This window comes from Fringilla coelebs, assembly GCF_963513975.1.
Source record: "Fringilla coelebs genome assembly, chromosome: 1".
Lineage (NCBI taxonomy): Eukaryota > Metazoa > Chordata > Aves > Passeriformes > Fringillidae > Fringilla > Fringilla coelebs.
In genome coordinates this window covers 138,223,074-138,236,632 of record NC_140028.1, presented here as the reverse complement: position 1 = coordinate 138,236,632, position 13,559 = coordinate 138,223,074, and the positions used below count along the sequence as shown (strand labels likewise).

The 13,559-nt window shown below is 39.2% G+C and overlaps 1 protein-coding gene across 9 annotated transcripts in view; it reads right to left on the bottom strand.

Moving 5' to 3' along the window:
• SVIL (supervillin) overlaps positions 1 to 13,559 on the bottom strand; it is a gene marked incomplete at its 5' end in the record, with an annotated part of 133,447 nt that overhangs the window by 26,094 nt on the left and 93,794 nt on the right. For 7 of the 9 annotated variants that reach the window (XM_084207189.1, XM_084207181.1, XM_084207186.1 and 4 more), the window contains 5 exons: positions 3,381 to 3,510; positions 8,504 to 8,723; positions 10,182 to 10,737; positions 11,767 to 11,790; positions 13,252 to 13,504. In XM_084207189.1, coding sequence (XP_084063315.1) covers positions 3,381 to 3,510; positions 8,504 to 8,723; positions 10,182 to 10,737; positions 11,767 to 11,790; positions 13,252 to 13,504 — 1,183 coding nt within the window. The remainder of the gene's footprint in view (positions 1 to 3,380; positions 3,511 to 8,503; positions 8,724 to 10,181; positions 10,738 to 11,766; positions 11,791 to 13,251; positions 13,505 to 13,559) is intronic. The other 2 variants (XM_084207183.1, XM_084207187.1) reach the window with 1 other exon arrangement.

Genomic DNA, 13,559 nt, shown 5'->3' with positions numbered 1-13,559 from the left:
TAATGAGTTTCAGCTTCGATGAGAATGTGATACAAGCACATGGTGGATGCCATTTACGAAATGGATAAAACTCTTACCACAGCAAAAGACTAATATTTTAGTGTCTAAAAGTCACTTTTCAAGGGCCTACCCTCTCTAAGATTTTTACACACTTCATCTCTGAATAATTTTGAAATGACTGCTCAGCCCTAGCCTTTAACACCAGTGCTGAGCTGCAATTTAAACATAATGTAAGAATAAAGTGTTTCAAATGTCAGTCACTGCTTTAATGCAACTGCAATGCAGCTGGTAATCACATTAATCAGGGACTCTGTTAAAAAAGGTTCACTATAAACCAGAAAGTTTTATTCCAGTAAATCTTCCTGTCTTGATATTATGGAAAGATTTTGAAGTTAATTAATTTTGCTACTCATGAAGAAATCCAACAAACTGCAAGTGTTCCATCCAGCCTAAGATGATGAAAACAAAGATACTAAATCCAAAATATTTTTCCTAAACAAAAGAGATTTTTTTCCAGTAGACATTCATCCAGAAAGACAGTTGCTCCCCTGATGTTAGAGCTATTCTTTGAATTGTACAAATTTGTTTTACTATATATATAAATAATTTAAGAAGTCTCACAGCTTCCAAAAATTTTTCCTCCAATGTGCAGCAATCATCAAAACAGATGCTGGACCTCCAAGTAAATCTCAGCTTCCCCCCTCATCTGTATCTGTTCATGTTAATTCCTTAGTCTCTCTTTTTTTTTTCCTGCTTGAGGTTGCTCTGTCAGCTTTTCCATGAATTTTATGGTGTTTTTCTACAGTTTAGTCTACACACAAATGACTGTAACACATTTGGATAAATATTTCACCATGTAGACACCACAAAGAAGCATTTTGACTAGAACTGATCAAACAGCACTATTTAATGTAGCTATTTTGTTAAGAGTATGAATCTTTCCACTTTTGTTGTTTATATGAAATCTAAATGTACTCTAATAACTTCTAATTTCTGCAGCTATGCTTCAATAATCAAATCTCCAGAATAATTTAGCTAATCTTTTAAGAGAGAGACACACACAGACACACAAAGAAAGAACCCTAAAAAGGTGTCTGACTACATTAATAGGAACACATACTCCAACTAAAACCATCAGGCATTGTTTTGAAGCAGCTGGGCATGACAGAAGTTTACACACCCTTGCTGTTGATGCCATGGTGTTGATGACTGCCATGATGCTGATGACTGCCATGTGTGGAAGTTGTCTAACTAGCTCAAAATTCAGTAATCAATACAATTCCTGCATTTTTACTGTAATCCAGCAACAGAAAACACTTAAGATTCTCAAGTACAGCAGTCTCAAAGTTCTATAAACAAATCTCAATAGCACAGTGCTTCATGGTCCTCAAAGGATAACAGCCACCCCACTGATTGCTTATCAAAACCAGTACTTCTAGATTTAAGGGCAGCTGACATGGTGTCTTTTTTAAATAGAGTACCCTCAGTAAGGGTTTACATATTTCTCATGTATCACATGAGAATTAGCATCCCAAACATCACTATAGTTCATGGAATTGTGTATCTTACACACCCAAGTTTTCATCCATAGGCAGACATGAAAATCCTTTGATTCAGGATCTAAATAGCCAAGAGCTAACATGAACTATCAGAGTGGGTGACCCAGTGTCACAGGAACTTCCCCTGCTAGCACTGTCACTTCAAAGCTTGTATCCCTGCAGCACTTCATGCTCCCTTACTTGCTTTAAAAGCCTGACTTGTGCTTGCTGCACATGGTAACGCAGCAGGGAGGGTATGGGTGCTGAGGGGTGAGAAGAGAGAACAAAGGGTTTGTCTCTGCCTGAATCTTGGCAGCTGTTTAAAGCTTTTTCTCAACTCCACTGTCTTTAGCTAGAGTACATTTGTTATCTGATCTCAACAGTTGTCATTTTGGAGACTAGCCTGTTAAAAATGTGACCACAATTTTGCTTTCCTCCCTGGAACTATTTTTGCTTTCGGACGTCTTTCAAACTAGCAGCTGGATTTTTGAACAAGTCCACAGGGCAAAACCAAAACAAACCCCATAAACCAAACTGCAAAAATCAGCTTTTTTGTCTTCTGTTCAGTTAACAGAACTGATGACTCCCATGCTCAGGCACAGATTTATCCTCAATAATGATAAACTGTGTCCTCACTTGTAATGCACGGATGGAACAGGAGACTTTTTGCTACTGTTTGCCTATACCATTTAGGAGAAGTAAACAACTAAATAATTGGATCCAAAGATTACCATCCCCACTAGCAAATTTTGTAACACAAATTTTATTTTCACCTGTCCTCTGTGAAGTACTCCTACAGAAATTAAAGGCTTTTGAGACAGCTTATTTCATCTGATTGAGAAAGGAAACAAGTCTCCATTGGTGCAGTACTTTGAGCCAGGGGACAGTCCATTTTGAAGCAAATCTCCCAGTCACCCTCACTTTCTGCACTTTGGTTCACACTGCAGACTGCGTGGACTTTTGCATGAAACCAAGCCCTGAAGTGCACTCCAAGATCCTCAGGTAGCATTCTGCTGCTAAAGGCAGTCAGGACACAGGTCCAAGCTAAATTTAGTCTGAAACAAAATTTCACTGAACCAAAAAAGCAAGTATGGCACAGGCAGCACATCCTCAGCGGTAACTATTCCAACCATTCCGATTTACAGACCCGCCCCTGCTGGGCAACCTAATTTACTCCTGTAGAGTGTGCTAACAATGTGGATCTCCCTTTCCTCCACACCTTTCTACCCATCTCCCTCTCCATTACTACCTGTTGTAAGACAGATACAATCTTGGTCCTGCCAGTTCTGGCTATTCACAAACAGCAAAGATCATGCAAGATAACCAAATGCCAAATGGTTCATGAATGCTCTGGTTCCTGCATTACCTCAGTAGCTCTAGGATCCAAAATTACTGGTTAAAAACCCAGTGCATGCACAGAGATAACACAGTATTAGGAATGTGACAGTTTTACAAACTCACCCATACATAAGAAAACATCAGAACTAAGTATTAAGGCAATTTCAGTGTGGGGGTGTGGAAGGCGGAGAGGGAAGAGGGGCAGGAGAAAGGGCTTAAATCTTTATACCTGTACATGCTGCAGAAGCCTTACAGACCCACTTACTAATTCATTATCTTCTGATGTGAAGACACTGTAAGCACTATTACACATCCCAGGACAGTGAAGACCTCCTCATTAAATAATCTCTCCCGTCGGGAGAATTGGTTTTTAAACAAGCCTGACAACAAGAGGAGTAGCAGGAGCTAGCAGCTAATATTTGGCATGCCTGTCTAGTTGGATGGATCCTCAAAAAGCAAAAGCATTTCAAGCAAGATGTTTTTCCCAAATAGGGACAGAGTTACCTTCTTCAACAGCTGCTCAACTTCTTGCATCTGCGCACTGCGATCAGCGACAGGCACCTTTGCATACTCCTGCTTTTTGCTGAGCCTGCTCTTCCAATCTTCTTCACCACTCTTCTTCAGCAATGCCAACCTACAAGGAAAAGCATGCCAAGAGGCAGCTTTAAACACTGTACTTCCCATTATCTTCAAAAGAAAACCTTATTGTTTCACTAATGTTGCATTCAACATAATCTGAAATTAGGTTTTCTAGCATTAACTAAGTTATTCACATTTCATACACATATACAAAGCTCACAAACAAACACCAAGCCTTATACTGTACATGTTGAATGGCAATCATCTGTCAAAACACAGACATCCAGACCTGAGACAGACACTCCAAGTAATTTGTATCATCAGTAGAAATTGCCAATACAGTCACGGGAGACCAAGGTACAATACAGATCCTCCTAAAGTAGGTGTATAAAAAGGTCAGATTAATAACTGCTTTTTTCTCTCCACTCTGTCACTAAGGCACAGCAAGTGAGCGGCTTGGCTATGTATACTTATCCTGTAGATGTCCAAAGTTAAGAATATGCATCCTACCTTTGGTCTTCATTGCACTCATTAAAAAAATACTTTAAAAATTATTTTCTTTAAAGCCTAAGAAGAAAGAGGTCTGTTCAGCAGGCACGCACCAATTAGGTCTCATCAGGCACATCAAAAGACAACGCTGCAGTTCCTGCTTTCACTCCAACTCCAGGGGCTGAGGTAACTTATCAGACTGCCTGGGATCACGTTCTGTCTGCTTGCCTAGCCCAGGCATTGCTGCGACACAAATCAGCATCACCAATGCACTAATAACCTGGTGCTAACTACCCTGCAGCTGTGAAATCTATCAGCAAGATTCAGCTTGTTTAAAGGAGGTCTTATATTTAAAATGTGGATTACCATTAATCTCAGTGAGTGGGATCTTTTCACAGCACAGTTTTCTAATCTTGAGCAAAATTCTGAAAGTAGTACAAAGTGCTGACTGGCTGCAGTGGGGACAACATGTAGATTAGTTTTGCTAGAATTATACTTGTCCATACAAACCCTGAGTGCTTTTGGGGATAGGGGAAGTCAGTCAGGAATATGAGGTCCATACCGGCATGATGATCTTCAGTTTACCTTCCTCAGAAATCAACATTTATATGAGTTTTCTATCCTTCAGAAATCATTCTTAGTAATACATAAAATGTGTATCTGCAGCACTTTTGCAAACAGTTGCATTGATTTACTAAATATTTTTTTAGTTTATTTAAGTCTAATGACATACCTTTCTCAAATCTACAGCATTTCTGTAAGAATTATCCAAAACCCTTAACTCTATCAATGTTTGAACAGGTTTAGGAGTTAAACCTATTCTGACCACAAGATATGGAAATTCTTTTTCAGAGATGTGATCACTGTTATCCTCACAGCAAATCTTGTCTTGAAACTCTGAGGAGAAGGAAAGGGTAGAACCAAAAAGGTCAAGCCAGAAGCCAAGTTTCAGGCAGTTGCCTCCTGCAAAAATCCAGGGGGGTGCAGCCATGCCACTGACCTATTTGGGGATGATCAATTGGGCCTAAGGCAGTCACTTGAGAAAAACTAAGAATGCAGAAAACAGTAAATCTACAGAATACAATGGCAGTAAGAATGTTAGTATCCAAGAAAGCAGTTATTTCCTCTCTTCCTGCCCAGGCAGGCAGTGCTGGCAGGCTTCACATTGCCTGGTTGCTTCATACCTCACAGCACAGGATGAGTAGGGGTGAGAAGGACTCACAATAAGGAGTTGAGGTCATGGTGATTGTTTGCAGAAAGGACACAAGATTTCACTGCCCAGAACTAATCTTCTGGAGTGCATCCATGCATGTATAAAACTGTGGAGGAGACCAAGATGGACTGAATTGCCACCATGCAAAGTTACCTTCAGTAGCTATGTTCTCTCAAGTCAGTTTTGTTGAGAAATGATCTGTGATAATTGTAGCTGGAAGGCATATTGGTCAGCTTTGCTCTAAGATGGGTTTGTTTTTAAAAATGTTTACAGCTACTCAGCATAGCAGGCAGGGGAAAAAAAGTGGGTTTTTTTATTTCTTGGATTTTGGGTTTTTTTAAGCTAACATTACTGCAGGGTATTTGCTCTAGACCTTTGACCCAAGCAGCCTGCTTGATCAGGGGGAGAAAAATCTATAATTCTAAGAATACTTCTGTGTCTTTGGAGATTTTGTTTTCTTCTCTGCCATAAGGATGGTTTCATAGCAGCCCACCATCCTTCACTGGTATGTGTAATGGAACAACTGACTCCTACAGGTGAGAACACACATTTGCCTGTTTTGAGCAATGACATCACCACTTAAAAGAAACATGTATGCTCTGTATGCCAATCAAAACTTCACTGCTGTGTAAAGCCTAAAGCCATGCATTTCTTTTGAACAATGGAAGTGGCAGTAAAGTCAGACTGCCCTGACTCAGCAACAACTGAATGGAGGACACCCTTTTGGATGAATAAAGATGCAAGAACTACTGAATTGTTCTTAAAAGTAAGCCTACAAGCTCAGCAGTACAGAGCAGCTGATTCTTTGGAAAGTCTTAGAAAATTAGGCAAATATTAGATCTAACCCCTAGATTTGTTTAAGGCCTGCTGCTTACTAGTTTCATTGAATACCTCTAGCTTTCCACTTTTTATAAATAATGAATACCCATTCATTAGTCACTTTCACAGTGTAGACACACTACTTTTGCCTCCAAAAGTTCCTTTTCAAATATGAAGAAAATAAATTCTACTCTTTTCTTGAAAGAAAAAGCTTTTAGTGTGTCTGCCCATCTTTGACAGCTTGCTCTGCATCCTTCTTTCACCTGCTACTGAGATGGACTATGTGACATCAAGACAGAATGATCCTCATCCCAGAGGTGTCAGGGTGGCCTCAAAGCAAAAACTTTCAGAGCTGAAGGAAAATGCTGGATAGTGAATACTGAAGGAAAACAGAAATGAGATCTGAACAATGATTTTACCTAAACAAAGAGAGTTGCAGGAAATGCCTTGGCAAAAATCCTGGCAAAAAATGTCAAAAATGACACATCTTTCTTCTGTGGCTATATTTTAGTATCTTAGTTGCTAGTCGTCTCCTTGAGGTAGAATAAACTGTACATAGGCTTGGTTTTCACATGTTCTCCCTTGGCTGCACTTGACCAGCTCTTTTTGGATAAATCATAAATCCTGGAGGGCAATATGAGATATATAACTACAGAAAGGAAGTTAACTGTTAAAGGAGTGCATAAATTCAGTATAGTGGCAACCAGACTATCTAAGAAAGTATTGCTCAGGCATCCATACATGAAAAAAGGTTGAAAACTAAGTTTAGGCTGGATTTTTCCTGAGAAAGTGAGAATGATGGTAAGAGGTTCAGCTTTTTAAAATGGTGATCATAGCATGCAGCAGACTTCTACAGTAGAGCTGACAGGATGGCCTTTGGTCTCAATAATAGCACAGAGACAGGAGAAGAGAGTATAGGTGTCTTTCCTCCTTAAAAAATCATGATTTTTATTCTTCTATATAATATAGGCAATGCCAGCCATACATTCACTCTATGAGGATAGTATTAGTTCGGTGAAGCAAGTCGTTGTGGAAAATCACTTTCATCCAGACCAGCATTCATGAATCCTGCCCAAATACTATTTCATGTGTGGAAAAGTTGTTCTTCCATAAGGTGAAAGAATGTCTGACACAGCCAGAAAAATCCACTGGATGGGAAGATGAAGTTAGTGAATGTAAAAGGAAAAAGAAATCCAAGTGTAATGGCTAATCTTTAGCAGAAATGTTCTTTGATGTTTATGAATACTTGGCATGAACTGCAGCCAAGCAAAAGAAACTTAGTGGTTGTAGTCTTTTAATTCTGGGACAAGAAGTAGACTACTGTGGTATTTTGGAAGGCTAAAACATTTTGATACAAGCTCAGTCATTTACAGATGCTTGTGGAATCAGGATATACAAACTCCTGACAAGACAGCAGATATTTCCTTTTGTCAGCTCTGGGACTGAGCAGACAGTCTTGGAGCTCTAACAAAAGTGATTCCTGACTGTGTGACTGACAGGCTTCAGTTCCTCAAGAGATCAACTCAGCTGAGGCATTGAAGTTAGGACTGAAACAGCTACTAAAACTTGGATCTTCCCTCCAACCTCTTTCTCTCCACCAGGATCAGGGATGATTTACCACCTAAAAATCAGAAGTTATTGGTCTTAAACCTCATCTGCCAAGACAATTGACATTATTTACAGGAGGGGGATGGGGAAGGGGGATGAAAGTTGCTTTAAACAAAACAACAGTAAATTAAAAAGGTAAGGGCAGCCTTCAGAAAGGGCACTAAGAAAAACTGAAGCAAAGATAGGCCAAATAATCATAATTCACCCACTGGACTGCTACCAGTTTGGGACTGAGTTTATACTCGCAAAGGTTTAACTAAGTTAGGAAAACTTTTACAAGCTATTGGCACTTCAATCCTGGACTCCCACTCTCCGCACAAGTGCAGGACTTAACATTTTGCTTCAGATCAGAATGATCTTGGGTTGGAAAACGTATTTCTAATACTCCTATAAACCTGCCCAATTTACTATCCTTTTAAAATCCCTACTGTAAGTTCCAAGAAGTCAAAATGGCAACCAGGTACTTCTGAAGTAGTGGGGCAATATCAGAGTCTATCTGTGACTCCCTCTAGTCAGCTTATTTTAGGGACTCCAAGAAGAAATGGTTATTAAAGTAAACCAGAATCACACTTTATCTGTTGTGCAAATGAAAGCAGAACCTGGAGAAGTATATTGAGTACATAAGTGTAATTGGAACATGTATATTTTACAACTTTAATTTGCTGAAATCATTGATTATTTAGGTAACTCTTTCAAAATTAGGTTATTACATTCTCTGGAATGGAAATTCTCATTTGCCATCATCTGCTTTATAAGTATGTCAGGCACATTAGCTCCATGTTTCTGCTGTTAGTAATAATAAAGCCTAGTAATCACTACTTAGCTTTTTTAGAAACAGTTGTAAAGCATTTTATACCATCATCAATATAATAACTATATTTATAGGGATCATTAAAAAAAGAAAGAGAAATTTAAGTACCTTTCCTTAATTGACATAGTTTTGCTGGCATTATCGAGGACATCCTCAGCTGTTTGTGCTTTGCTTTCTCCCATGGAAAACATCTCACAGGAATTCTTATAAAATTTGCCTTCCAATTGTTCAGAGAGCTCCTGCAGTCTACAGGATGCTGCAGCTGCTGTTTGTGAAACTGTCCTCATGGCTGATGTGCTGGTGAGTTCAGAAGAAGGCTCAGCGTGGTCTGCCCATTCAAAAGAGAAGTGCTGAATTAGTTCTATTCTCAGACACTTTACTAACACTGAAGAAGCAAATCTGTATTTTAAACATTCACATCACATACTATTCTAACAGGGAGAAACTTCTGGCTGAGCTAGAGCACAGAGATTAATTGCTGCAGGGACTAGCCATTTGTGACTGATGTTCACATGAAGCCACAGAACATGTTCAATACACAATTCTGAACTTCACATGGGTGAGGCACAAACTGCTGCTTCCCTCATCACACCAACAGGAAAACGAACAGATGAAAGTGACAGGGAACAAAGAGCAGGGGAAGAGAAGCAGACAAAATTTAAACAAGAAAATTATCTATTTGGTAAAGCAATTTAATGCTTGAGTAGCATATTAGGATATTTAATAGCTTAATAGAGATATTATTTTCTAGGAGAGTGTTGGAGGCTCTTTTGGGTTTGTTTTTTCAAGCAGCAATTAAATCACAGGAAAAAGCTGCCTTGAAGAAAGATAAATGCACAATTACAGTTATCCTTAAAGAAATATAAGTCATCTTCATTTTTCTTTTTGAAATGCTATAAGCACAACACCCCTCTGATATATGACTGCTCCTATTATACCCCAGTCTCCATCTCCCCTGCAGTCATCAAAGGTTAATTGGACAGAATGGATGCTGCTTTAGAGGAATACAGGCAGAACTGTACCTTTCTCTCTAAGCCTGTGTGAAGACCATTAAATTCAAAATATATTAACTTCACAGGATGAACACAAAAGTGCTTTTAGTGCTACAGGGTACTGTGATGCTGTTACCTATCACAATAAACCAGAAAAGGAATACAACATCCTTCTAAATTCAGCAGAATAGAAGAACTTATGAAATGACCAAATTCACAGTTTATTTTTTAAGTACTTTACTTAAAGATAGGCAAGTTTATTTTTTAAGTTTAAAATATGCTGTGCATATAAAAATGTAATTGCTCTGAGAATTTCTTGGTTTGTATTTCATCACCACATCAAAGAGAAAATAATACTAGTTTTGCAAAATTAATTATCTGAAAATTATCCGTTCCTAGTTATGTATGCACTTGTGTAGGTAATTCATAACTCTATATGCACAGTAAGGCAAAAATTAAGGGCAGATAATTGACTCAGAGCAGCAAGTTTAGTTTGCTCTGAATTTTGGAGGGCAGGAGAAAGGGCAAAACCAGAAAGAATAAATCTTAGCTTCAGCATATAATACCACTTCTTTCAAAGTAAATAAATCTGAGTAAAACTGAGACATCTATTAAAGACTGAAAAATTGAAAGAATAAAAAAACCCAAACCTCTATTTATAAAACTTAACACTTCACAGATATTTCACAGGTATTTCTAAGCAGTGTTGGAAAAAGGAAACACAACCAGCCTTGATAAAGCTTGAAATACCCTCTGCTGAATGAGACCACACCAACAGCAAGCAATTACCACACCTCTTTGCCAAGTCTTGCTTTTCATAACACTTTCCAAATCCACCTTTTCTTCAAAGGACTGGCCTTTTTTGTCTTCCAATTTACCTTGCATGCCAGTATCGATTTCCTTCTGTTCCAGAGGCTGAAAAAGTGCTTGTGAACCAAACAGTTCCAAGCTGCCCTTCCTCAGGAAACTGTATGTTGTCTCTTTATGGTGGTCTCCTGTTTTTTCAGGAACAGGATGTGCCGTTTCATCCTCAAAGGAGCTGTACTTTTTAATTTCATTAGCTTCATGTGCTAGAAACCTCCTTCTTTCTTCTTCATGTTTCTTTGATGCTTTTCTGCTTTCTAGTGCTTCCATTGAGGGCTGCCACTGCTCTGACTTGTGTGTGTGTTTTCCTGATGAGTCCAAGTTTTCTGCTGCAGGGTGGAACCTGGTGGCAGCACTCCCTCTGCCATCAGTGCCTGGCTTCCCGGGCAGGTCCCCGAACAAGGGAGCCAGCGCAGAGGCCATGGCTGAAATCGATGTTGCAACTGCAGATGACAGGGGAGCGATCTTTCCACTTTCACTCTGTACCTGTGAAGGGAAAAAACAAACAAACAAAAATCCAAAAAAGCCAAATAGGACTTACAAGCTCTGAAATTATCAATTCCAAAACCCAGCCTTATCACATCAGTTCATCCAAGGCATGTTTTCTTGTAAATCTTTTATTCTATCAGTACAGTCTAGAACAGGTAAGGAAAGCCACAATGCCCCTGTAATTTGTCTGCAGATGGGTTATTCCACTCCAGGTAAAAACAACTGCATGTGAACAGCAACATCTTTAGTAACAAGGGGTGTGTGTAGAACATGCAACCTGACATTGTGTCAGGGCTCAGGACCTGCAGCAGTGCAGGAAGGAATTAGTTCAGGTTCCAGATGCCAGCTGACATGCCATGTGCCCAAGCTAATCACCTCTGCATCTCAGCAGGACTCATTAGCTTTGGCACAGCTCTGCTCTTACACAGCTCTGCAGCTCCCAGCTCTGGTGACCACTCAGTGCCAGGGAGAGACTGTTCCGTGCTGTCCTAACTCAGGGCAGACATTCCTGATGCTCTCTCCACATAAATCACCTTCATGCAGGACTTTTTAAAGTATAAACATTGGCTGTCATGAGCAAAGTATTTGAGCCTAAGAAGCACATTAAAAACACTTCCAAGCTTGTTCTGCCAGTCCCCATGGTGGAACAACTATCTTTTCTACTCTTCTAACATAATAATTTTGTAAAATTTTCCTAGATGCATTTAAGATGCATTTTTTTTTCTGACATGCAGAGCTTTATCTTCTCCAAAGGAGAAGCTATGAAAGCTATGAAAGAGTGACAAACATGCCTCATACACATCTGGAGAGGGGTTATTTTGTTGCTTTCTTAAACTGCAGAGTTAGCAAACAGTGGGCAAAAGGACAGACAAGATCACACCAGTAGGAAGAAATCAGCTCAGAACCTAAAAAGTGCATGCAGATTCCATAAAACACAGACAACAGTCATTCACTAAGAAAACTGGGGAGCAGAGCAAAGACTGTGTTAGCTCAAAGATTCCAAAACAAGATTAAGAAAATAGTTACCAGTTTATTTTTTTTCCATTGCATCTATCAGAATTAGAAATTTAGAGGAGATCAGAAAAGTGAATTCAGTTTTAATTACAAGATATTTACATTTTCAAATATGCATTTAGGGAATATAACCTCTAGTTATCTATTTTGAGAGCTCTCTTTTGCTTCTTCCTAGAAAAAACAGCCGCATCTCAAAACCCCCTAACACTCCAATGAACTGTTGAAAGTCTTTTTGAAAATACATTCCCACTGAGCTTGCTTTAGAGTCAACTCTGATTTCATTTGCTAGGTTCAGAAAGATGACACAACACACTTCCTCTGATTTTCCTTGCTTGAAAAGCCTGTTTGCTCTGTAAGGCTGACAAAGTAACGTGACTGTCACTTCTTCCCCATCTGCTCCAGCCCTTTTCCATTCACCACCGTTCTGGCCCCAAACAAGTTGGTGACACAACCATTAAAAAGGCCATGCTGTGACAGTGATTGGCACATGGAGAGTGAATGGAAAAAGGACTATGTAAGGTCTGGAAACCTTGCTTAAATAAATCTGTCAAGCCTTTATTACTACTTCATGGGCAAGCAAAGTAGGCATAAAGTACAATTATAATCTGTACAGCCTCGCACCAATATGTTTAGAGAAATCCTGCTTTCTCACTATCCTGTTATTATAAAATATAGAACATGGATAATCATGAATGAAGCATAAAGAAACTATAGGAACTTTCTAACACTCAGATTTATCCAAATACATAGAAATATGACGAGCACAGGAGTTGTGCTTCACTGTTAAAGTGATTTCTTTCAAAGCTGTAATGCAAAGGGACTGCTGTTTCTGCTATTGTGAAGAGATCTAAAAGACCACTTCTGGGCCACCTTATGCTGAGGCTTTACTAAAAAGGCATTCCTTTGCAGTTCCAATTAGATGAAGTATTCCAGAACAGGAAGCCAAATTTTACTGCAGATTAAATAATTTCTCTTTGACTTCCTGAATTTCAAAAGTATTCTGCTTTTAGGGAAAAAAATACAGATAAAAATCAATGCCTCCTCCCAGAGGAAAATGACAGACTTTGTCCTTACTAATAACAGAAATACATTGTGCTTTCAGGAAAGAGCCTGAAAACTGCACATGACAAAGCTCCAAAATGACCTGAAAATACACCTAAAGCAAAATGATGTGTGTCTCAGTTCTTTACACCTTTGATCAAGAATTTACTTTTAGACAACTTGTAATACTCTAGTGGAAGTGACACACACTGTGAAAGGTACAACTTGCACTAGGCAGGAAGTTGATATACTCTCAAATTACTTAAAAAAAGAAGAAAACCATACCAAAAAATTTGAACACTTCAGGGAATGTTCAATGTCAGAAGGCAGCTTCCTGACAAACTTTTTCCTCTGTGTGTAGTTCAGAGCGAAGGAAAAGCCAGCCTTTATGGTATCTTACACTGAAGCTGTTTTCTCCAATAAAAAGAAATGCAAAAGAGCTGTGATGGCACTTACCTGCTCAACTTCTCCAAGAGTGACTGGCTGAGTCTGGTAACGAGCATTCATTCTCCTGTGCCTCAGATCGCCCCGATTCCTTGTGGAGATGGCCCTGGATACTGGCTGAGACAGTTTGTTAAACAAAGCCATCTTTTCTGCCAAGCTTAAGGTGGAAGAATCTGGTTCCTCAGACTGATCTTGCCCCATCGCCTCTTTGGCTGCTCTTATCTCCTCTTTAGCTAAAATTTTTTGGTGTGCTGATGCCTGCAAGCTGAAGAAGCAGAACTGGAAATTAGTTTTGAAAAAGCCATTGTGCAGTTTTAAAA